Source organism: Simochromis diagramma, unplaced genomic scaffold (assembly GCF_900408965.1).
Source record: "Simochromis diagramma unplaced genomic scaffold, fSimDia1.1 OVJJ01000426.1, whole genome shotgun sequence".
NCBI classification, from domain to species: Eukaryota; Metazoa; Chordata; class Actinopteri; order Cichliformes; family Cichlidae; genus Simochromis; species Simochromis diagramma.
In genome coordinates this window covers 1,547,918-1,573,037 of record NW_024387170.1, presented here as the reverse complement: position 1 = coordinate 1,573,037, position 25,120 = coordinate 1,547,918, and the positions used below count along the sequence as shown (strand labels likewise).

General features: G+C 41.3%; 1 protein-coding gene across 4 annotated transcripts in view; it reads left to right on the top strand.

Moving 5' to 3' along the window:
* Window positions 1-25,120, top strand: part of adck1 (aarF domain containing kinase 1) — an 87,520-nt gene that overhangs the window by 7,565 nt on the left and 54,835 nt on the right. Inside the window, exons 2-4 of one of the 4 annotated variants that reach the window (XM_040049082.1) lie at window positions 144-202; window positions 612-749; window positions 5,316-5,399. In XM_040049082.1, coding sequence (XP_039905016.1) covers window positions 618-749; window positions 5,316-5,399 — 216 coding nt within the window. In that variant the 5' untranslated portion in view covers window positions 144-202; window positions 612-617. Of the gene's footprint in view, window positions 1-84; window positions 203-611; window positions 750-5,182; window positions 5,213-5,315; window positions 5,400-25,120 lie in introns of those variants that run through there. The other 3 variants (XM_040049081.1, XM_040049083.1, XM_040049084.1) reach the window with 3 other exon arrangements.

The window sequence follows — 25,120 nt, the reverse complement described above, 5'->3', positions numbered from 1 at the left end:
GTTACAAAACCCAGCCGGTTGTTGCATAACACAACAACACAAGTGATGATAAGCTCACAGTCGCCGTATCCTGTTCTTTATTAGGGTCTTTTAGAAACGAGACACCAGCGAAATCCGGTCTGAGGCAAAGACACTACTTGGAGCTGTCTCGGCAGGAACTGCTTTGTGATTCATTGAGCTGACCTGCCGCTAGCTGCTCAGGGTGAGTGTCATAACACGCCGAGCCGGTTTAGGTGCACCAACACAAAAATGCGTAACAAAAGCAGGAGACTATGTAATATTTTAATCAAGTGGCAAACTAGGTAGCTGATATTATTGCTCTGGGCAGTTCAAAATAGTCCATATTTGTCTTATTCTTAGTCTTGTTGGGGTCCTTGGTAATGCACAAACTGTCTGAAGCCTGAACCCTCACCAAACTAAGATGCAACCTTCTGCCGTGATCAGATCTCAAATGTAGATTCATATTAAGAGGCACTTTTCTTTTTGTGTCAATTCAAAGTGCCTGATGTGAATCAGCCACAGTGAATCAACACAGCATTATTCCGAGTTATCAATGAATGAAACACTTCTTTAGCACTTTGTTGATCTCCTCCCTCATCTTCCTCTTGCAGTGACTCATGGCTAATCGGCTCCTCAAAGTCTCCTCTCTAGCCACAGCAGTACTTGCCTCATCTGGATTTTACCTTTATAGCAGTCACCTGGACCTCAGTGACTTAAGTGTGATCCGCTTTGGACGAGCTGTGGCGACTGTGAGTTACTGCACAACACTACTTGGAAATTTCATATTCTAAAATGCCTTTAATGATAATAGCATTAAGTCCTTACAAGTCCTTCTACTAGGCAGCTATACTGGTAACACTTCTGTGAACTTGCTTATGTTGAAGCATCTTTGTATCTTTACTTCATTTGTATTTATTCAGCACCCAAGTTGCTAAACAGTGAAAGTACATTTTGAAAATAAAAATTCGAAATTTAAAACTACCTTAAGTAGAATTTAAAACAGTTTCAAATTTCAAAACCAGTACACATACAATCTGACACTAAAACAGGTAGTCTAAGGAGCTTGGAAAGAAAGTTTAAGTTTCTTGAAGACGTTTCAGCTCTCATCCCAGGAACGTCTTCAGTTCTAAGACCGAATGATGGAGAATCCCAGGTGGGAGCTGTCCTTTAAGAGGGGCGTTGGCCCACTATTGATCATGTGCCTCACCACATGAGCACAGGCGTAGGTCCGCAGAGGTTTTGGTGAAACCATTGTGAGACCATGCCTCACACTGTTATGTGACCCATTCAGATCACCTGATGAAACGTCTTGAGGAAACTCCAGTTGTTTTTTCTTTCCAAGCTCCTTAGACTACCATGACCTGGATAAACAAGAACCTACACAGACAAAGGTAAAAGTTTCATCAGGGCATTAGTGGCTTAGAAAAGCAGAAAGATTAAAAATAAGCTTTACCAAGAAATTTAAACGATTTTACAGAGTGACTGAAGAAATCACTCTACAGTGTGAACTGTAAAAGCCCAATCACCTTTAGGGACCATGCAAGTCTTTAACAAAGTCATGCTGTAAAATGTGTTCATGAGTCAGCAACTTGCAGCTGTAGGCTGGAGCCTGACTGTGTAGGGCTTAAACACAAGCAAACTAATCTTAAAAATGGTTGTAAAACTAACAGGTAACAATGAAGAGTTACAATAACCGATGTGGTTAAAAGCTTGGCGGGAGCATTTTGGATTAACTGTTTTCTGTGTATCTGGAGGTGGAAACCCCAGATGACAGAAAGGAGTTTATAATTGTCACAGTCTCTAAACCAACTGGAAAAGTATCTTTTAAAAACCGAGTAGCGATCCAGACTGACAGGTAGGCGGAAGAATTGGACGGTACCACTGTGTGTTTCAGGCTTCCAGAGAGATCTGTGGCTGAATTCAGTGTAGCACTGTTTTATTAAAATAATCAAGAAATTCAAGAAAAACAATTCACACTTTTCTATTGAGGATTTAACAGGTGGGATAGGCAGTGATGGTTTTTAACTCTTTATCCCATAAAGACAACATTTGATGACCTCCCTGTACCTTTAGTGTATGTCAATAAAAATGTTCTTTGTTGAGCATTAGAATTTTTTTCTGGGTTTTTCTAGTAGTTACTGCATAAGCAGAGATCACGCTCACTAATATCTGATTCCAACCCAGTGATTTTGTTCTTTGAGCAGGCCTGAAATATGACAGGAACTCCTCAGTTCACAAAAGAGCTTCAAAGGTTGCTCCTAATAGGCCTTCAAAGGGTTAAAAAGAATTTTAGCTGGGAAGTTGTGGAAGATGGTTGTTCCAAGCTTCCTTGAATTTCAAACTAGCATTTGAAGCTAAGGTTTTAACAACAACGATGGAAGCTTTTAGCTTGTTCTTTCTGCATTACCTCATAGCCTTTCTGTGTTACCTCTTTACTTTTTTTAGTTTCTCATTCAAGCCATCAAGTCAGATTTATTCAACACGGTTGGTAAGTGATTCGAGAATTCCTGCATAAATCCCCAAATCATTTTAGGGCAGGTCAACAGTGCATCCAGGAAATATTCACAGTTTGCCTGAAATTCTTGAAAATTTGTTAAGAAAACTAAAGTACAACATGCGTATAAGTATTCACAGCCTTTGCTCAGTACTTCACTGAAGCATCTTTGGCGGCAGTTACAGCCTCCCATGTTTTTGAGTACGATGTTACAGGCTTTCACATCTGTTTTTGGCCAGTTTCTCCTCGTCTTTGCAGAGCCTCTCAGGCTCCATCGGGTTGGATGGGGAGTGTTGGTCCAGAGATGCTTAATCGAGTTCAAGTCTGGGCTCCGGCTGCACCACCCAGGGACATTCACAGATTGGTCCCCAAGCCACTTCTTTGTTGTCTTGGCTGCGTGCTTATGGTCATTGTCTTGTTGAAAGATGAACTCTGCTCCAGCCTGAATTCCTAAGGTGATCTGAAGGCTGCATGAAGTTTAGAGGTCTCTAGTGACTGCAGCAAATTAACATAATCAACCATAAAACAATAACTGTAAGAATAGATCACAGAAGTCATGTTGAATCAACACAAATTCAATCTTATGTGAATACTTTGGATTTACTGGGGAAAATTAAGTGAGGAGGAAAAGAAGAAATCACATGAGCTCACCACGTTTCACTGATGAACTCACTAAAATCAAGTAAATTCAAAGAACTGTGTGCTTTGATGGAAAATGTCGTGCTGCTGAAAACAAGCTGTTATAATGTGTAGCTGTTAATAATTAATGTTAATAAAAGAATTAATGTTTCACTAATGTTACTAATGATTCGGTGTCCAGCCTAACAGACCCAAGTCAGTGTTTCTGGCCCGTGTACATTTGCACTGGGATTCTGATATTTTAAATATTCATACAGTTTCATACAGTTGTATTAAAACCTGCTTAATTTATACAGTTTTGGGTGATTTCACTTTGAATCTGAAAAATAATGTTAGGAAAACCTTACAGTGTTTTTGTTTAAAAATCATACTTTTTATTCACACGGATGCTCCAAGATCCTCCTGTGTTACTTCCAGCTGAGCTTTCTTTACCTGGATGATCCTGATGAAATCTTTGGCCTCAGCAGAGCTGTTACAGATATGTGGCCTCTCCTTATTGTCATGAATGCGATATTATGCCATGAGCTCCCGAGCTCGTCTCATCTTGTTACTCCAGGAGCCACGTCCTGATAGAACATCACCGGCTGCTTCCAGGAGAAAATCTCCTTTTTTTTCAGCCTGGCTGCTTTCATCATTGCTTCTTTGTCCTTATAGTTAAAAACCTTCATTGTGAGTGCTGTGTTGTTGTTCACTGTGTACACCTCTCAGTGATATGACATATCACATCAGCCACATGTGCTGACGGTGAACCTGCTCTCATCCGTGAACACCACAGAACGTCAGTAGTTGTGAAAGACTTGGAGCCACACAGCATTCCCTAACTGTTTCTTTCTTCCTTTAACGTTATGGCACACACATCGCTTGCAGCTCGGCACCTTTGGTTTCTCCGTGGCCAGCTTTCTGGTTGGCTCCACACTTCACTGCCTGTCCCCGGCGTCACTAAAGAGGGAACAGAGCTCATCAGTGTGATTCCTTCCAGCTTGCCCTCAGCCTCCGTGGCGCTGCCCCTCGAGCACACCCCTGCCACAACGATATTTTATGGAAAATTCCAATCAGGCTTCACGGTGCCAGGCAGTGATCACAGGACCCACTAGAGGAATTTGGGCCCTCAGGCCACGCTCACAAAGTCTTTCTGTTTGTTTGGTCAGAAACTGGAGGTAATTTTGTACGGCTCTGGCAGTGCTCATCCTGTTCCTCTTCACACAACTCGCTGTCTGTCTGCTGGAATCTCTTAATGGTCTTGAGACACTTTTGGGAGATACAATAAATGGCAATGGCATGGTTTAATGTGCTGTCCTTGAGCAGCTGGACTACCTGTGTAACCTCTATAGCAGGGGTGGGGAACTCAAGGCGTCAAGGGCCGGTCCTGCAGGTTTTAGATCTCACCCTGGGTCAACACACCTGAATCACATGATTAGGTCATCACCAGGCCTCTGGAGAACTTCAAGACATGTTGAGGAGGTCATTTAGCCATTTAAATCAGCAGTGTGGGATCAAGGACGCATCTAAAATATGTAAAAATTGTGTATGTTTCTGTTCTGTGTCTTGTGTACTGTTTGTTTGTATATGTGTCTTTCTTGCTGCTGTTACACCCAAATGTCCCCTTGTGGGACAATTAAAGGATTATTCTATTGTAAAACCTGCAGGACACCGGGCCCGGAGTTCCCCCACCCCTGCTAGGATCAGGTGTCGTCTATCCTTTATTGTTCCTCATTGGGGAAACTCAGGTGTTCTAGCAGCAAAGTGACAGGCAGATGGAGCGTGCAGATTCACACAAAACTAAAGAGTAAATAAAAAAAAAAACAGAAGTAAGAGGCTAGATCATCAGGAGCTTCATCAAAGGTGTCCACTTGATTTTATTGACTGTTTAACACATAAAAGTTCTACACCGCAAAAAAAATCGAATAGAATGAAGCCAGGAAAATACATGTTTATATTGACTATTGTCTTAAGTTGTGAACATGTCTTATTTAGTTTTTGGATGTTAAACTATGTAAAATCATATATACAGAAGCAAGAATGTTCTGATTCCCATTCACAGAGTTATTCACAGCATTCTCCTCCTACCACAAGTACAAGGTAGGGTTAGCACATACGATGACTTAGACCTCAGAAGGTTAATAACTATTCTTCCACTTTGCAGTTGAAAATCTCTTCATGTCATTTGTTTGTTCGTCTACAGACCGCAGTCATCAGCTACGACTATCTCACAGCTTTCAGACACGTGGAAAATGGCACAGACGAATACTGGCACCTCAAGTCAAAGGTAGAGAACCACTTTGTTTCTTTAGAATTGGGATGGGTGAAATGTTGTTGTTGTTGTTGTTGGTGATGAGCTGAAGGCGAACCAGACTGCCCACTGTCCTCATCACACTTCTTTCTCCTGTTTGTGAAACAGTAACAATAATTTTGACAACTTGTTCCTCGACAAACTAAAGAAGGCATATTTAACTATTCAGGGACATCATCATCATCACTGTTTTGGAAATGTGGTTTTCAGTACCTATTTAAGACTATTTTCTAATTTTGTCTGTCCAGAGATGCAGAGAAAATACTATGTAATGTTTTTAATCCTCTGAGCTTGAACCCATGGCAAGATTAGGGTTGGGCTTTAATGTAACCCTGCAGGCTTTTTAGAATAATAAAATGACTTTCTGGGGGTTAAAATGAAGAAGGTTTTGATGTGTGTCTGTTTGAATTGTCATTTATTGTCCTTTGATTTCAAAGACTTGTAAGAATCATGTTCACAACCAGGAAAGAAATATTCTGACAGGAACAGGATTTGGTTTTAAAGTTTCAGAAACAGAAAATCAAAACAATTCGCAAGAATCTTAACCAAACCTTTTCACTTATTCATTATTGGTATTAATGAATTCAGTCCATTTTGGAACAAGTGAAGCTCTGTGAATACTTGTGCATACACTGTAAATCACAGTTACATGTTCAGTCAGTGCTTAAAGTTTAAACAGTGGAGTAGGGCACACTCTGCTGGACAAACTATGTGACGAGCCCATTTCTAAAATACCTCAAAGATTACTTTCTGTAATCTATTACTCATTACTAAACATGATCCAGACAAATGGGTTAAATGACAACGTTACAAATGAATCCAGATCAGTGGGGCACAGTGACCAGTGTTTGTATTGTTCACTGCGTACAGACCTTGTTTCATGTTTATAAGGTGACTTTAATCATCACACTGTTTTTTTTTTTTAAGTTGACATGTTCAAATTCCTTTGAATTGTTAGTCTGCTGCTTTCACATTTGTGCTACAATGAGCAGGGTTTGTGTAGCTTCGGAGGAAAATGGTGCCACACATGGACAATACTTTTATTTTTATTGCACAAAAGGGCGAGAGTGCAGTGGTAATTTGCAGACTGCACCCAGGACAGAAACATCTGCATTATACTGCTAACAGAACTTTAGCTCTTTGCTAGCACCTGCACAGACAGCAAGCTAACGATAAGCTAGCAAAGAACCCAGAGTGAGGTTAAAGCTGAGTGAATGACGACCTCAGAACAGATAATAAACAGGGGGAGGAGTCAGACTGAAGCCTTGATTTCTAACTGTTCACTGTGGATAATGTCTTAGTGCTTCTAGCATTTTTGTTCAGATGTAATCACTAAGAGACAGATCATGTGTGTGCATATTACATTACTTTTAAGAAAAGTGCTGTGTGTAATATGTGTAATAAATTGCATTCGCTAACAGTATTTCCCACACTGATCCCAACAAAGAGGGGAAGTACCTCCATCATGCACAAACATTTGACCACACAACATGCAGTTAATCTGCACGCATTTATTTACTTTGATATGCTGTTTAGCAATGGTGGCAACTTTCAAAGCGGAGCCAGTGAGAACTGATAAGAGGACCTAAAAGGAAATGAATCCATGAGTGATATCGATAATGGAATCGGAGTCGCGAAATTTTTTACTTTTTTTTTTTAAAGACTAGGCTTAAAAAAGTTTTGGCCAGTTGATGCTGCCATAGTCTCAGACGGCACTGAGCATTTTGTCACTCATCGCTTTTCTCTCTCCTTGTTTTCATCCACAATGATCGCACTTAAACTTTAGTAACTGCTAAACTCTACCTTTTTTCGCCCTCTTTCCTTCCTGTCACTGGCTGAGCCTTATTAGGCATCTGGTCTGATCCATCTGATCAGTTTGTTGGTGGGATTTTCTTTGTTTTTGAGTGAATTCCTCTGTCAGAAGCAGTGAAAAATCTCAAAAGTCCCTTTGGGATTTTTGATGGTCTTAAGGTCCATCAAATTGGTGCAGTTTCAATTTAGATTATTTGCTTGAAAAAAGCAGTTCCGACCTGTGTGGATTGGGTAGGTGTGAGCCGCAGTTTAAACCTCTGTACTTTATAGTGTCAACAGAACCATTACCACTGAAAGACAGAGGCTGTTACAGTTACATTTGTTGCAACACAAACATATTTCTTTAAATACACTGCTCAAAAAATTAATGTAACATTTTTAAATATATTTAGTATAGCATGACGTGAGTTAAGTAGCAGAGGGGTTGTTTGGTTTGGTTCTTTGGTGTTAATTAAATTAACAACACTTAGAGGGGCAACAAGCATTTGTTTTGGATCAGTGTCACCACTGGTAGCATGAGGTGATACATGGACCCCACAGAGGTAGTCCAGCTCCTCCAGGTTTGCACTTGAAAATGTGTCATTTCCTGAAGGTTTGCTGTGTCTCTCAGAGGAAGCCTAATAGCACGACTACGGAAACAGCTCCTTTCACTTCTGAGCGTCTTCCTTAACAACGCGAGGTCGATCTCCCACAGAATCGACAGACTGAAGCTACTAACTGTGGAGCTATGCTACACTCTCTCTGGACTTGGCTGCTCAGCTAGCTGACCACATCATGACAAAGAGGTGCATGAACAGTAGGATCACACTCATGCTTCCTGGACTGGGAAATGCATGTGCAGACCCTTATACATGCCCAGAGTGATCATCACTGCAGTGAACATACCACCTGATGTTAATGTTAACACTGTGCTCTTCCAGCTGTACAATATAATACACAAACAGCTGCAGGTCCATCCTGAGGGAGCTTTTTGGGGACTTCAACAAGGCTTGTCTTCAGTCTGTACTCCCTAACTTTGTACAGTACATACAGTGCTTCATCAGAAGGACGAATAAATGAGATCACTGTATTTAAGCAAGTCTTCAGGACTCTGCCCCTCCCTAATCTGGAACTGTCAGATCACTTATCAATACTTCTGATACCAGCATACATGGTATCAGGAAGAGATCCAAACCTCCCATTAAAGACATTAAAACCTGTCCTGAGGGAGTTCTCTTCTGACTGTAAGATTTCTTAGACAGCAGTGAGTGGAGCGTTTTCATCATGACCTTCAGGAGTACACAGAGAAAGAGCTGCACTGACAATGTAACAGTGGACAAAAGTACTCGGGTCAATACAAACCAAAAACCTTGAATGACCTCCGATGACGAAATGGAACTCAGCCTGCAAGTCAGGGGACAAAGCTCAATACAGTGTAGCAAGGGCAGAGCAGTGGGGAGCCATCAAGGGTGCAAAAGAGGCTCACAAAACGAAACTGGAAGGGTTGTGGATGCTCTGTAGTGGGAGGGACTACAGACCATCACCAACTACAGAGGGTCCACACCCGTCACCACCCTGCTGACACCACGCTGGCAGAAGAATTACGCCCCTTTTCCATTAGCACCTACTCGGGTCGGCGTGCCATAGTTCTCAGCGTTTTCCATTAGGATATAGTAGCTGGTACTTTTTTCGTATCTGCTCGCCCAGGTTCCAAGTGATCCGAGGCGAATCTGAAAATGTGACATCAACAGACTTCATCCTAGTGATTGGATAGTTAGTGGCATCACTCGGTGAGTCATGAGAACGTCTCCTTCACGAAAATCAAAAGTGCCAGTTTTGAACCAGCTGAGCTGCCTCCTGATTCCACCAGCGCTGCTCTTGTCTTCCAGGAACACCCGGTGAGATAGGTGGTGAAAGCTGTGAACATCAGGAAACCTCCTGGCCCACATACAGTACTTGATAAAGTACTTTGTGCCTGACCAGGAATTTCAACCTCACTGTCACAATGAGGTTGCCTGAAGACAGCAACCATCACTCTTGTGGCAAAGTTATCTGCCCCAAAGTGTTTCGACAACTACAATCCTGTCGCCTTAATGTCAGCAGTCATGAGATGCTTCGAGAGGCATATCCTGCAGCGCATAAAGGCCTGACTCCCACAGAACCTGGACACTCATCAGCGTCCAGGTCGCCTGCAGGGCACACAGATCACCAGAGGACCGCACTGCCACAGCATTCTGTCACCTCGAGCAACCTGAAAACTATCAGGATGCTGTTCATAGATTACAGATGACAGTGTTCAGTACCATCATTCCTGGAGTACGGGTTGAAATGCTCATTAAGACTGACTGTGTACAGGGAGGAGGATAAAACACTGACAGGATGGTTACCTGAACACAACCTTTGGCTCAGCACCATCAAAACTAAGAAGAGATGAGTCCACTGTCAGAGGCCATAAGAAGATCATTTGTAACCTTCACTAAAGCTGTTTCTGTGCTGTGATGAGCTCTGAAACCTGACTGAAACTCTTCAAATAAGCCTCTGCAGATGATCTGTTAGCTGTTTGACAACTACTCTTTCAAGGATGATATGAAAGGAAGGAGACTGGTTTATAATTAGCTAAGACTGCTGGGTCTAGAGATGCTTTTTGAGTAAAGGTTTAACTACAGCCAGCTTGAAGGCCTGTGGTACATAGCCGATCATTAGAGATAGGTTGATCATATTTAAGATCGAAGAATTAATTAATGGCAGGACTTCTTTGAGCAGTTTTGTAGGAATGGGGTCTAAAAGACACATTGATGGTTTGGAGGAAGTAATTATTGAAGTTAACTCAGAAAGATCAATTGGAGAAAAAGAGTCTAACTTAACATCAATGGTACTAAGAGTAGCTGTAGATGATATTACATCTGTGGGATGATTACTGGTCATTTTTTCTCTAATGATTAAAAAAAAACATTCTTAGAATGAAAACATGTAACAATGTATTTACGCTCGTCCAATTTCACTGTACAATGCCTGAGTACAGCAATAAAGGAATCTATCTTTATGTGACAGATGTGCAACGTTCTGAAGAAGTCATGGAGAACGTTATGATGCCTGTAACATTGTTCAACATATGACTGGTTTGGTGGTGGGTCAGTGATGGTCTGGCCATGGAGAGACACAGACCTCTACAGTCCAGGATATGTTTGAGTTCCATCCAACACCAGTAGATTGGACCTCCAACTGTCCAAGAACTCAGTGATGCCCTGGTCTAGATCTGGGAGTAGATCTCCTAGGAGAAAATCCATTGTGTCACCAAGAGCATGCCCCGACATTGTCAGGCATGCACACAAGCAAGTGGAGACCATACAAACCATACTGAATACTGTTGTGAGTTGCTGCAACCAACTTTTGGCTGAATGGACTAACCTGCCACATCATTTTTTCACATTGCTCAATTCAAAGGGTGCCTTTGAATTGAGTAGTTGTCTGTAGGTTGGTAATTAAATCAAATGAACTTCACCCAGTTCATATCAGTGTATATATCAACCATTATTCTTTATTTTTGAGCAGTGTGTTTACACTTTCTGCTTAGAAATGACATGTAGGTTAAATAAAATACAAATTTAATGGTGAGCAAAACACGGAAAAACAGTTCTGTTTCCAAAGTTTAATACCAGGGGTTAATAAATCTCTCTTACTGTCCATTTCATGTTATTCAGCCTACTTTGTGTTTCTGCCTTTCTCTTCATGTTGAAAAGTGGCAACTACAGACTGTAAAGGGGATCAAAAGCTTAGCTCTTTTATCCTTGCTCTAATGAAGCAGGACCACCTGTGAAGCTCGATGTTACTGGAATCCTCCAATAAGAGATCTATGTACAAAAAAAAATGCAATTTTTTTCTTGTTAAAATATAAAGAAACTAATCAACAGTGCTTTAAGAAAAATGCAAAAAGTCAAAAAGGTGCACTGTAGTTGCATTTGAGTGGTTGTGATTTACAAACTGTGGAGCTGTGTAACCCTCTGACCTTCAGCTGGACATTTGTTTCTTGTGACATGTTTGAGCACACAGTCGATGAGCTTTGATTTCTTCCTCAGTCCTGCTGACACTGTCACACCCTGTGTTCAGCTGTGAGCAGAGAAACCGAGCTATACTCAGTCTCTCATGGAGAGCTTGACTTAAAAAGCTACTTAAGCAGCCAGTCGTCCAAGCTTATCAAAGGCTTCCCTGAGTGAACTGAGTGGCCATTTATTGTCAATTAGAGTCTATCACAGAACAAGGAGGGGAGGTCTCTCAAGTCTGCCAGATGAGAGGTGAAACATGCCCTGCAGTGAGAGAACAGATGAACTGCTTTTGTCCTCTGCAACCAGCTTTTTATTCAGCTGTTAATTTCTCACCCTAAGGAAATGTCACTTGTCACTTGCACTTGGGTTTTGCTGACCTATAGATGCACCTGTTTGGATGCAATTTGACTCATTTAACTTACATTGTTATAACAGGACTGCTCTAAAAATCAGTGCAGGTCTGTGTCTGTCCCCAGGCCCACTTTAGCTTTACATATAACACATAAAGTGATGAGCAGCTCTTTTTGCTGAATTTTGAGTGTTTTAAACAACTTTGTTACATCTGTGGTGTTCCCGGTCAGAAGAGACCTCCATAGGAAATGAATGGGAATCCACCCCACACACCCCCTTTGGCCTCTGACCCCCTGAATGGCCCACTGAACGACCCATTGACTCACCCACTAAACTGAATTTGGTGGTGAAAAATGTTTTTTATGTTAATTTAAGAGCTGTTAAAACCAACTGGTTACTTGTGACTGGAACAGTACAGTCAGGGGGGTGGGAGTGCACATAACCAGAGGGTTAAAAGGGTAACTGCATTATGCTATTAACCATCAGGAGAGTCGGTATTGAGAGGAGAGCTATAATTTACTGCACCCTTTTTCGTCACTGTGCTAATCATATTACGACATAGATTTTCTTTTCTTTTGTTGATTAGAATAAGCTTTACCTATGAAATTGCATATTTTTGCATTTCACTGTTTCTTCCTGTTAAAAGGGAGTTTTTCCTTCCCACTGTCACCAAAGTGCTTGCTCATAGGGGCATTTTTCTCTGTATGTATTATTGTAGGATCTACCTTACAATATAAAGCACCTTGAGGCGACTGTTGTTGTGATTTGGCGCTGTATAAATAAAGCTAAATTGAACGACTGCAGCATTGTTATGGAAATAATGCATTTTAATATTATTTTCTGACACTGACTTCTAATGTTATATTTTGCCAACTCGTCTGCTGAACACAGTGCAGGTTAGAATGAAGGTTTTATCTCATGTCCTGATGTTACAGTGCACCTACAGAAAAGCACTGTGTGCTTGAGCAGCAGGCTTGTTTTGCGGTGACAGAAAACAGACTTTACACTTGGAGAGAGACCACACCCCACCACATACCTCCACCACCTGACGTAGGGCTGGGGACTCCAGCCCAAAACGGTCCCGAGCTCTCTGTTCAAGCCGTCAATCTGCAGTATAATTATAATTATTCACATGTGCCATGATTTGTGTTGAGTTGTACGTTGTCTAGAAAAAAGCTGTACTCTTTTGCCTTGTTATGGTTCAGGAGGTAGAGGAGGTCCTCTGCTAACAGGAAAGTTAGTGGTTTGATCGCTGGCTGCTCAAGTTTCCATGGCAAATTATTCTTGGGCAAGATACTGAACCTGCAGTTGCTTCTCAGTTAGTGTAGAAAAGCACTATATGAGCATCAGTCCTTTACTTTTCTCATTCGCCTTTCCCAGTGCTCTCTTTTGTTCTTGATTTAAAGACAAAAGACTGAGAGAAATGAAGATGCACATCAATAAAGAGAAAAGCAGAAACACTAGAGTTTGCTGGTTGATGGAGATAGGTCCTTATCTCTGGACTGATTATGCAATCCTAAGTGCTACTCTGTCCCTTTGTCTGTTTTCCTTCTCTCCCTGTCTCAGGGAGTTCAGGCATCTTAGCATCTCATTACAAGCCATGCAAACAGATGAAAATGATTGGAAATTAAATGAAGGTTCTTTAACCCACATGAATAATTCATGGCCATTGGTACAGGCCTGTGGGCAAGGTTGGGAGGGATTGGCTGTTTCAAATATAGAGATTTAAAGCGGATTAAAATGCAGTATTTAAACATGTAAAAATGTAAATCTCACGAAGAGATTGCCTACATCTCTTACATCGAAATGTCCAAATAACTAGTATGGTGTTAGAGATGGAGTTTAGACCGAATCAACTCCATCCATGAACATACAAAAAGATCCTTGAAGTTAGCGGCAGTCCTTCAAATGCTTTGCAGGTCACTGGACAAATGTGTGTAAAATGATTTTTATGCAAGTTCCACAACGTCTTATTTAGCTAAAGATGATGGTTTCTGCTGATTTGGGGTGTGTACTGAGCCCTCTCCTATACTCACTCTACACCTACGACTGCACAGCCACTAACAACTCCAACATCATTGTGAAGTTTGCGGACGACACTACAGTGGTGGGTCTTATCACCAACGGTGATGAGACGGCTTACAGGGAGGAGGTCAGCGCCCTGACCCACTGGTGTCAAGACAACCATCTCACCCTCAACGTCGCAAAGACAAAGGAGTTGATAGTGGACTTCCGGAGGTGCAGAGAAGTACACACCCCCATCACCATCAACGGCGCTGCTGTGGAGAGAGTGAGCAGCTTCCGGTTCCTTGGTGTACATCTGGCTGAGGATCTTACGTGGTCAGTACACACAAACAAAACAGTGAAGAAGATGCAGCAGCGCCTCTTCTTTCTCAGGAGACTGAAAAGATTCGGCATGAGCCCCCGCATCCTCAGGACCTTCTATCACTGTGCCATTGAGAGCATCCTCACTGGATGCATCACCACCTGGTATGGCAACAGCACCGCCTACAACTGCAAAGCTCTCCAGCGAGTAGTGCGGTGCTCTGAACGGATAATTAGAGGTGAGCTTCCCTCCCTCCAAGACATCTACAGGAAGCGCTGCCTGAGGAAAGTGGGGAGGATCATCAAGGACTCCAGTCACCCCAGCCATAAACTGTTCAGACTACTTCCATCAGGAAGGAGGTTCTGCAGCATCCGGTCCCGTACCAGCAGACTGAGAGACAGCTTTTTCCATCAGGCCATCAGACTGCTGAACACGTCATAGACACCTCAGCTTCACTACTGGAACTTTAACATTATGCACTCCATACTGTACAGTAATGCCACTGTTTTGCACATGTCTCACTCTGTATATTTTATTTTATATATTTTATTTATTGTTTACTCTATTTAATTTGTAAAATATGTGTACACACACACACACACACACACACACACACACACACACACACACACACACGTAGAAAAATATTTAGTATACACATCCAGAAATGCATACACTATTATATATTGTACATATATTTATTAGTTTCAGATGTAGCCATTCTTGTATTTTGCTTGTTTACATTATTGTATTTTGCACAACTCTGTTGCTTGTGAAGCTCGCACACAAGAATTTCACTCACATGTGCTGTACCAATGTACCTGCACATGTGATGTGACAATAAAAGTGATTTGATTTTGATTTGATTTGATTTACTTATTTTAATTAAAAAAAAAAAAAACTCTTGAAAACATTTCAATCCACTGGTTATGTGTGTTTTTTTTTGTTTTTTTTTTAAAAGGCAAAAAATAGATCGACTTTTGTTTTTCTTTTAGATTACCATCACTGGGGGTTGAATGGCAGAAATGGGGAGCTTTATTTCTCAGTGTGGTAACTAAGCTACACCAGCTAGAACGCACCAAATTACTGTTGAAGTTATTCACGTCCAAACATGAAAGATTTCTGTTTTGAAGATGTTGGATCTGCCAGAATCAACCCAAAGGCTCTAAATTGATTCCAAAGGATCTTCCCCAACAGGTAATGCAGAAGCTAGATCAAGCCTGTATAAGGACATTTGCCGGGCTCTCAAATATTTTTCTGAGTAGCCATGTGGAACAAGTACAATTTGTCGGCCACACTTATTATTGACAGCTCTCTTCTATGATTTGTGCACTCGGTAATTTGGCTGGTTTAAAATTAAGTGGCCAGGAAAAAAAATTGTGCTTTTCTGTTTCAAAAACATTTTAAATGGGAATTTCCAAATCTTGAGACCTGATGCAGGATATTTTATTTACACAATTTAGCTAGGGCGAAGCAGAAGCTTAATCAAATAGTAACAGTCACTTTATGCTATCATCTGAATTTATGATAGCATAGTTCTATATCCTGAACTAATACCACTTTTAATGAAAGAGAGTGAGAACAGTAGGATTTCCATTGTTCTGCTCCACTAAATGCCCCGAAGTGCTCATTATATGTAACTTACTGGCAGTGGTCCGACACCCAAATGTATAGTCAGGGCGCATTAGGAACACCTGGCAGAGGCTCCGGCCCAGTTCATCTTCAACTCGCACTTCTGCCAGAACAACAACATTCCAAGTGAGTCTAACTGGACAATGTTCTGCACCTCTGTTACTGAGGCTGCTGCAAGGAACAATGGTCACAAGGTGGTTGGTGCCTGTGGTGGTGGTAATCCCACCAGAGGGCGGACATGGGAGGTGCATGGAGCCATCAAGCTGAAGGAGGAATCCTATTGGACATGGTTAGCCTGTGGGAGGCAGCTGATCTAGTGATGGAAGGATTACTTTGACGACCTCCTTAACCCCACTCACCTTCTGTAGAGGAAGCTATGGAGGTGTGAGTCGACAACTCACCCATCACTGGGGGTCGATAAACAATTCCTTGGATGCCAGGCCCCTGGGATGAACGAGGTTTCTCCTGAGTTCCTAAAGGCTCTGAATGTTGTAGGGATGTCTTGGTTGACACGCCTCTACAACATGGCGTGGAGTCTCTGGATTGACAGACTGGGCTTGTGGCTCCCATCTTTGAGAAGGGGGCCAGAAGATCTGTTTCATCTATAGGGGGATCACACTCCTCAGCCTTCCTGGGAAGCTCTACAATGGGGTACTGGAAAGGAAAGTTCATCCGTTCGTTGAATTTCGGATACAGTAGGAACAGTGCAGTTTTCGTACTGTCATGGAATGCTGGACCAGGTCTTTATCCTCTCAAGGATAATTGAAAGTGTGTTGGCGTTTAGCCTAACCCTAATTCGACCATGGATAGGTGAAAGACAATGGCTAGATGTCTGTAAAATGACTTGTAATGATAAACATTATTGTAAATGGGATACACTTGCGTTCTGTCCGTGAAGTACTACTAGCTACGCTAGGCTCCAGCCACCCCGTGACCATGAACATGGATAAGCAGCTAAGGAAATGGAACAATGGATTCTTAATGTTTATTAGGTTAGAATTGTACAGCTTCAGGGTTTCTGCTGTTTTGCCAGATTGAATTTGTTGTTGTGAAATTTCTTCTAGTAAATGAACCAGTGATCATATTTATAGTAATACTGGTATGTCCCATTTCAGTTTAAAGGCTGAACATCAACATAGCTTCAGTAGTTTGGCTAAATGTTGTGATAGTATGTACGGAGACAGACTGAGGGTTTGATTGTGAGGCAAACTAAGACCGGCCTCATCAGGAAACGGGAGTGGACTTTGTGAGGTTATTTTAGGAGATGGAGTGAAATGAGAATTAGAGGGAGGAGGGGAAATGAGGACCTGGTGACAGCGAGGACTAACGGATAATGATGACTAATGATTTCATTGTTTCCATAGCTGCATTAAAGGACGGCAGGAGCACAGAGGTGATTTGGTGAAACAGCCATTTGAAGGTGGATTTTCATGGACACCCCCTGCCCCCCCAGAACAAAATGCTGATTAACTCAACACATCTCCATAGTATTATGGAAATTCTTTCATCACCATCCCATTGTCAAAGAGCTGTCTTTTTTAGCCTTATTACAGTGAATACATGTAAGGTTGTAATTTTTAGGCACTGTGGGAGACTGCATCATCAGCTACTTTGTCAATGACTTCTTCCATATTTCTACTTCGCATATTCATCATTTAGCTGACTTGTGACTAAATTATGTTTGGAGTTCGTGAATGGTTTACAGGGTTCATTTCTTATACATAGCACACAATAGGAAATAGGTTTATGATGGTTACTGACTAATGGTGAATACACCTGGATATTAGATGCACTATGGCATGGCTGTAACTCAGGAGGTAGAACAGGTAATGTGTGATCTGATCCTTGGCTTCTCCAGTCTGGATCCCCGAGTATCCTTGGGCAAGATACTGAACCCCAACTTGCTCTTCGATGTGTTCTTCAGAGTATAATTGTGTGTGAATGTTAGATAGAAAACACTTGGCTGTGAATGAGCGAATAAAGCGCTTTGAGTGCTCAAACAGAGTAGAAAAGTGCTATATAAAAATCAGTCCATTTACCATTTGCCACTCATACATAGGATCAATCCAACGTCACAGTGAATATGCATCTGTGGTGCTTGCTAGTTAATGAGCAGCTAGTATCTGATGTGACTATTTGAAAATTTGTGTTCTAACATGCTGAACAACCACAGCTCATTGAGAACAGAAGACTTCTTCTACACAGAGATGATCTTTGCTTGCCACCCGGTCTATCTGCCAGATTAGTGCCCTTGTGAGTTTGTCACCATCGTAAAAATAAAGATCACTGTTTTGACACACCCGAGGACCCAACATATATCACAAAGGCACTGACAGATTAACAAGTATGCTGTTTTGGTGGTTTTGTACCAATCAGCTCCCAGAAAGAACTCCAATCGGATGGATCTAACTCCAACATATTGATTTTGAACTGGAGGGTAACTATAATCATAACTTTAATAGGTAGAGGCCTAGTTCATGTAACCTTGTAAACTCAGAGACAGTGGAGCTAGCATCTGTTCAGAGGACTGAGTGGAGTGGCAGGTAATATGTGTCCTTTTTTATTCATCATAAAGTGGGACCCAACATCTTTTTATTAGATTTTTCAAGCAATTATTTAAAGAATTTGTTAGGATTTAGGAGTTGTTAGGAGTTGTAAATGTGAACATTGGTATATCTTGCATGATAACGAGTTACAGTGTTACAATGCACTTCTTGTTGGGGCTGTAGTACAGCTCATAGACCTAATGTGTGAAACCTTCCTAAAATATAAGATGGTTCTTATGCATTACATTTCCCAGAGATTGCTCCGGTTATAGATGTGGCCTACAATATCTAGGAAATGTAATGCAAATGTCTGTCTAATTGTTTTTTCTTTGATCACAATCTGACTAATATAAAAAAAAATATTACAATACAATACAACTTTATTTATGTAGCACATTTAAAACCGAAGGTACACCAAAGTGCTTCACAACAAGGTTAAAACATAAGATATAAGATAAAAGGCTGTAACAGAGTACGAAACCCCCCAAAAAGTACAGACAAAATAAGAAATAAAACATTAGAGCACAGTTTGCTTTTGTGACCTCTAGATTAGACTACTGTAATTCCCTTTACTTTGGTCTCCACTCCACCCTTCTTCATACAGTGCAGGTTATCCAGAATGCTGCGGTACGCCTTCTGACTGGAACCGCAAGGTTTGCCTCGATCACCCCAGTCCTTGCTGACCTGCATTGGCTCCCTGTCAAATACCGAATGGAGTTTAAAATTCTGTTGCTTACCTTTAAAATCATAAACAATACTGCACTGTGTTACCTCACTGAACTCCTTAGTCCATATACCCCTAGGAGAGCCCTAAGGTCATCAGGACAATTACTCTTAGTGCAGCGTACCCTTATGTTATTTATCTTCTACGAATGTTCCACACTATAAATACCCCCACCTTATATTTATGAATAAAAAAAATTACACTATAGTAGTAATAGTACAATAGTTGTAGTAGTTAAAAAAATAGTTATTTGCACATATGCATGCCTATAAACTAGACTGGCATTTAACATGGAGCAAACATGAACTGACTTTGATGTTAGACCTGGGTGCACGTCACCATCTTACCAGCAGATGTCAGCAGTGATCTCAGCCTTCTGAATGTCAGCGCTGCTGCTTCATGGGAAAGAAAAGAGAGTGCTCTGTTCACATAAATCCGGCCTCTCCTTAAGCTCTGGCCCTTCTGAGGGACACACTGTGTAAATACTGGGGTGTGTCCTGATAACTGCTGACCTTGACAAGCACATGACGGCAGCTTATCAGCCAAACAAGTCTGAAGCGGGAGAATCCTTGAGGGATATGGACAGGAGGGAGTGTTTAACATTTGCTTCCCAGCTGCCTGCTTTAGTTAGATCACAGCTGACAGGCTGATCTTCAGCAGCAGCAGCAGCAGTAATACTGCATTTCCTTGTCACTGCTGCTTTCCTTGTGTCACCCAGGCCAGAGGGCTCTAACAGCAGCTGGTACGGCGCTTCAGAGCACAAAGCTGTCAACTTTATTGGAATTGTAATGTATTTACGTAATTTAGTACAGTAAGGCTTACTGAATTGTTGAAAAGTGTAATGTGATTATGCATTACTGTAATCACATTGCATTACTTCTGCAAATGTGGCTCACAAATATTGTATGTACAACACTGGGAATGGCCTCCTCAGAGCCTGGACCTCAGCGTTACTGATGATTTATTTAAACATCACAATGAAAAATGGTTTTGTGACATTTCTCTGCAGCAGTTGTTGAGTTTTCCAAATGACTGTAGGAGATAAAAATCTGATGGGCTGGGTGAGCCCCATCCTGTTGTTTGGGTAGAGAATCAAAAGGTTTTCAGATCATTGGTTTAAATAGCTGATAAATACAGTATCTTGGTGTTTAATTTAAAAGGTTACTAAGACACCACATTTACATTACATAGGTTGGCCTACTTTTTTGATAAAAAGCCTGATCTGCATTGGAAGAAGCAGATTTTCAGATTGTTAGACTGTTGACTGAAAATGTAATAGATTTCACTGAGCATTAAATGGTCAGTTACTCAGTGAAAAGGGCGTTTCCTGCTTCCAGTGTGAGAATTGGTTTGCTGTGTTTCATTTCTTTGATGACTCAATATACCATTGCATTGTGTGATGGGGGAATGGAGCACTTGGTGGTCTGAGATTTGATGACTCTGCTTTGCACAAACTGTAAATTAAGACACAGTCGTGTTTCCTACTAAAATGAATTAGGCTCTGATTTTCTGTTGTGGATATCTGGTCTCTTAACAAAAGCTGCTGTGCAATGAGAGATAAAAATCCAGTGAAGTGAATAAAGTGCAAAAAGCAACAATGACCGAGGTGGAGGGAGTATGCAGACCAATGCAGGTAGAGAAGGCTAATAATTTAGATAATTTGGAGGATGATTACGTCACAAAGGCTGTATTTGAAAGCTTCTCTAAATACAGGCCAAAGTGTGTCTTTCTTTCTCCAGGGTTTGAAGGATGCTGTGTGGCCTCCCCTATCCTAAGAGTCATTGTGCCCTGGTGATGGATACCCCCCCCCCCCCCCCCCCAAAAAAAAAAAAAAAAAAATGGTGGATAGACTAACTGAAGCGGACAAAGAGTAAAATTTAGGCCTGATTTAGATTTCTGTGAGGAAACTTTATAAAGCTTTAACCTACATAAATGGCCAGCGTTGTTGTTGTATTTGTGCTTGTGTGTGGTGCATTATGTGTTAAATACTGTGTCCTACTGTCTTATATGCAGTGCCAGTCAATAGAAACACAGAAACTGCTGTGGCTTTTCCTCACCTAGGTCCCCAGTAATTATTGTGGTCCGTTTATGTTTAGCAGTTAGCAGTTGAGGTGTGTCGTACTTCAGGTTACAGTGTTCATTACGCCGTAGGGTTTCAGAGGGGTTTGCAGCTACGATGTAGTTACTAGGGCTGGGCCATATCATACCTTTTATAGTAACACCGGTATAATGTTGGGCAATGATAAGAAAATGAAGTATCGCGATAGAATATGGTTAAAACGCGCATGCGCAGTGCCTATGTTTTCATACGCACATGGTGGAAAAAGCATGGCGGCGACAGAGAATGAGAAGGGCGAAAGCGGAACGTTGAATGAAACAGATGAACCTGAACTGGTTTGTAAAAATGCTGCAACTTCAGTGGTGTGGAACTGGTTTAGCTTTCGTCCATCAGATACACACCAAAGCACTATTTTTGGTAGAGCATGCTGGCGGGCCGTTGTTATTACCGTGTTTTCGGCACTATAAGTCACACTTAAAATCCTTTGATTTTCTGAAGACTCGGCAGTGCCCCTTATAATCTGGTGCGTCTTATGTATGAATTCTGGTTGTGCTTACTGACCTCGAAACGATTTAATGTTGTAGACGGTGCTTGAAAATCTGTCAAAAAATGTTTTAGTACGACTTTGCTAAGCTACGAAGCCGCACCGCTCGATGGATTGTCGGAGCATTACGGCTATCGTAGGCAGGAGCCTCGCGGAGTGATACGTACTGTGCTTCAACATAATGTTACCGTATTGTGTGTGTATAACCTCTTTTTAAGTTATGCTGAGGATATGTCGGCCAGTTTCCACTGGAAATGCCTTTTAGTTAAACTGTCAGCAAGGAATTTGCATTTGCACTGTTACATTTTTATATAACTTTAATGCACAAAAAACAGCTGCTTGTTTAAGTGAAAATACATTGATGGGGTTTTTTGCACTAATAAAGTTGAGGAGTTGTGTTTTGTCTCGTGTATATCGTCAGTTATATGGTTATTGCAAATTTTCAAATAGGGCTGTTCGATATAACGATATATATCGGATGACGATATAAAAACATCGTTTCATTTTACGCTATCGTTTGTTTCGTGGTGTCGCAAAATAAACTGTTTACGGCAATATTTTTTCATCATTTTGATGGTCACTGTGGTGGCTATATTACTTAAAGTTCTCTCTTTCTCTTATATTTAATATAACCACACTACGGACGGACAAGCGCCGGTTTTTATGAGTTGTCGTTAGCAACAACAACGGTAAAACCATCGCATGTCCGCTTGTTTATTTTCCACATAAACCTTTCACAATAAAGCTCAAGATCCTGTTGAGACTTTTCAAAATAAACGGAATCACGTGAAAAAGTGTTATTGAGTTGTCAGGTGCTAAAAAATAAACCTTAGACTCAAACGTTAGAACAGGCTTTTCCTCGCAGCACGCCGTGTAATAAAAAAACAGCGGCCGTTACAACTTATGTCTAAAAATGTATCGTTTCATGCATCGGTTAAAAGACTCGACCCCAGGTACATGACGCGCAGCAGGAAACACTTCACCTACCTGAGATTCACAGAATTTACAGAAAATATTAAATTTTTGTGATTTATATCGTTATCGGACGATAGATGTTTTATATCGGGATATGAGATTTTGGTCATATCGCACAGCCCTATTTTCAAATATGATAAATATTTTTGGCCGTATTGCCCTGCCCTAGTAGTTACCATGCAGCTTTCGAGCAGAAGTGTAAATCCCCAGTACTGTGTTTCCATGTTACTCGGTTATCTAGGAGTATAAATGTTATCAAATGAGCTGTGGCTCTCACTGAAATCCCTCCCCCATCATTTCTTCTTCTTTTGGCTCTTCTTCATTTTCTCCCATATTCTTGTGGCTCTTCTCATATTGCAGTGAAAGAAAGCAGCACCACTGCAGAAATATAGTGAGTGCTTTTTGCCTACACTTGGCTGGGAGAGATAACAAATAGCTTGTATTTTCCCCACCTTGTTGTACTGTTGTGTTCTGTGTTCAGATAAGTGGCATTTTAATAAATGGAGCAGCGCCCAGGTCCACACTCGGTCTATTTAGGAACTGTATATTTTGCCTTATTGTATTAACTGTTGCAGGATTTCTTGTGAATGGCTTTGCTAACGCCTTGGGCTTTGTAACTATAATGCTTGTAGACAAGGCCTATTGACCGTCCGGGCTTAAATGTAAGCACAAACACACATATCACCCCCTCCCCCGTGACAGGCAGCGAGATGAACCTCAGTGAACTGAGTAACGAGCTAATCACGAGTGTCCCAGTAATAAATAGGCCTTGTTCATAGTCCACTAATCCCAGTCATTTAGCCCTGGTGTGACAGCAGAAATCAATTACTGCAGCTGCTCTATGCTGCCGTCCAGCTGCATATAACACACTGTCACCTCACTGTTCACAGTAGGACATTATGCATTTGTAATGTCAGTTATCTAAAGTAGTCAGATAATCTTCACCACCCTCGTTCAAACTTTAAATGCTCCCTATATAAATCATATGTTGTGTCTGGAGAAAGAATAAAGACTGTAGTCTAGCTTCAGAACCTCGTCCCTAACGTGCACCACGGCGGTGTTAGTGTTATGGTTTGAGGCTGTTAGACCTTGGCCAGGATGCCTCACCAGCAGGACGGGACAGAATTAATTTTTTGTATCACATTTGGTCAAGCAGCATGACAGCAGCCATAATTACCAAAGTACAACATAATGTTTTACAATATCTAAATCAATTTCCAGATCTTTATCTAACTGAAATTTACTGAAAGGACTTTAATTAAGTAGTTTTTGTGAGAAAAACTCCTAAATACCAAGTTGATTCTGTCATGAAGGTTGTAATGAGCAAAACTTCAAAGCCAATGTGCAGAAATGATGAACAGATGGAAGTGGAAATGTGGAAATGTTTAGATGCAGTAACTGAAAGAAAGGCTTTGATTGTATTATTTCAATTCAATTCATACAAATATATTGAGTATAATAGCTCACACAACAGTCAATGCAAGACACTTGTTGTAAAGACCCAACTTTTCAATTTCAATTCAATTTTATTTATACAGCACCAAATCACAACAACAGTCACCTCTAGGCGCTTTATATTGGAAGGCAGACCCTACAATAATACATACAGAGAAAAACCCAACAATCATATGACCCCCTATGAGCAGCACTTTGGCGACAGTGGGAAGGAAAAACTACCTTTTAACAGGAAGAAACCTCCAGCAGAACCAGGCTCAGGGAGGGGCGGGGCCATCTGCTGCGACCGGTTGGGGTGAGAGAAGGAAGACAGGATAAAGACATGCTGTGGAAGAGAGACAGAGATTAATAACAGATATGATTCAATGCAGTTAACACATAGTGAGTGAGAAAGGTGACTGGAAAGGAAACACCCAGTGCATCATGGGAATCCCCCGGCAGCCTACGTCTATTGCAGGGAGGATTCAGGGTCACCTGGTCCAGCCCTAACTATATGTTTTTCTATCTGGGTATACAGCACCATGAGACAGGACATGGTTTGGACCTTGTATATGTGGAGAAGAATTTTAAGTTAGTCTGGATTTAACAGGAAGCCACTGAAGAGAAGCTAGTATGGGAGAAATATGGTCTCTGGCCTCTTTCAGTACTCGTGCTGCAGCATTTTGGAACACTTGGGGTTTTTCAGCAAGCTTCTGAGAACCTGATGATAATAATGAAATACAGTAGTCAAGCCTGGAAGTAATAAATGCATAAACTAGTTTTTATCATCACTGCCAGACATGATGTTTCTATGTATGTTGTGCAAATAATTTTGTTGAAATGCAGGAAAGCAGTCCTACACATTTGTTTAATATGTGCACTGAAGGATGTACCATGGTCAAAATGACACCAAGGTTCCTCACAGCTGTTTAGTGCTTTCATCTTCTCTCTGTAGGCTGGCTAATCATTGTTTGTGATTGAGCCCACAACGGTCGTGTCATTTGGCAATAAAGTGATGACATTGGAGCTGTGCTTAGAAACACAGTTATGAGTGAACAAGCAGTACAAGAGCACAGTCCTGTAGCGTTCCTGTGTTTGTCATAAACAAGGAGGATGTGCATTTACCAGCTCTCACCACCTGGGTCCTTTTCATGAAGTTGGAAATCCATCTGCAGATAGACATCTTTCACTTTCTCACATATGTGTTCCCTTTTTCTAAGTCGGGGAGGCGAGGGCGTCGTCTGTGGCAAACTGAAGAGGATCCAGGATCTC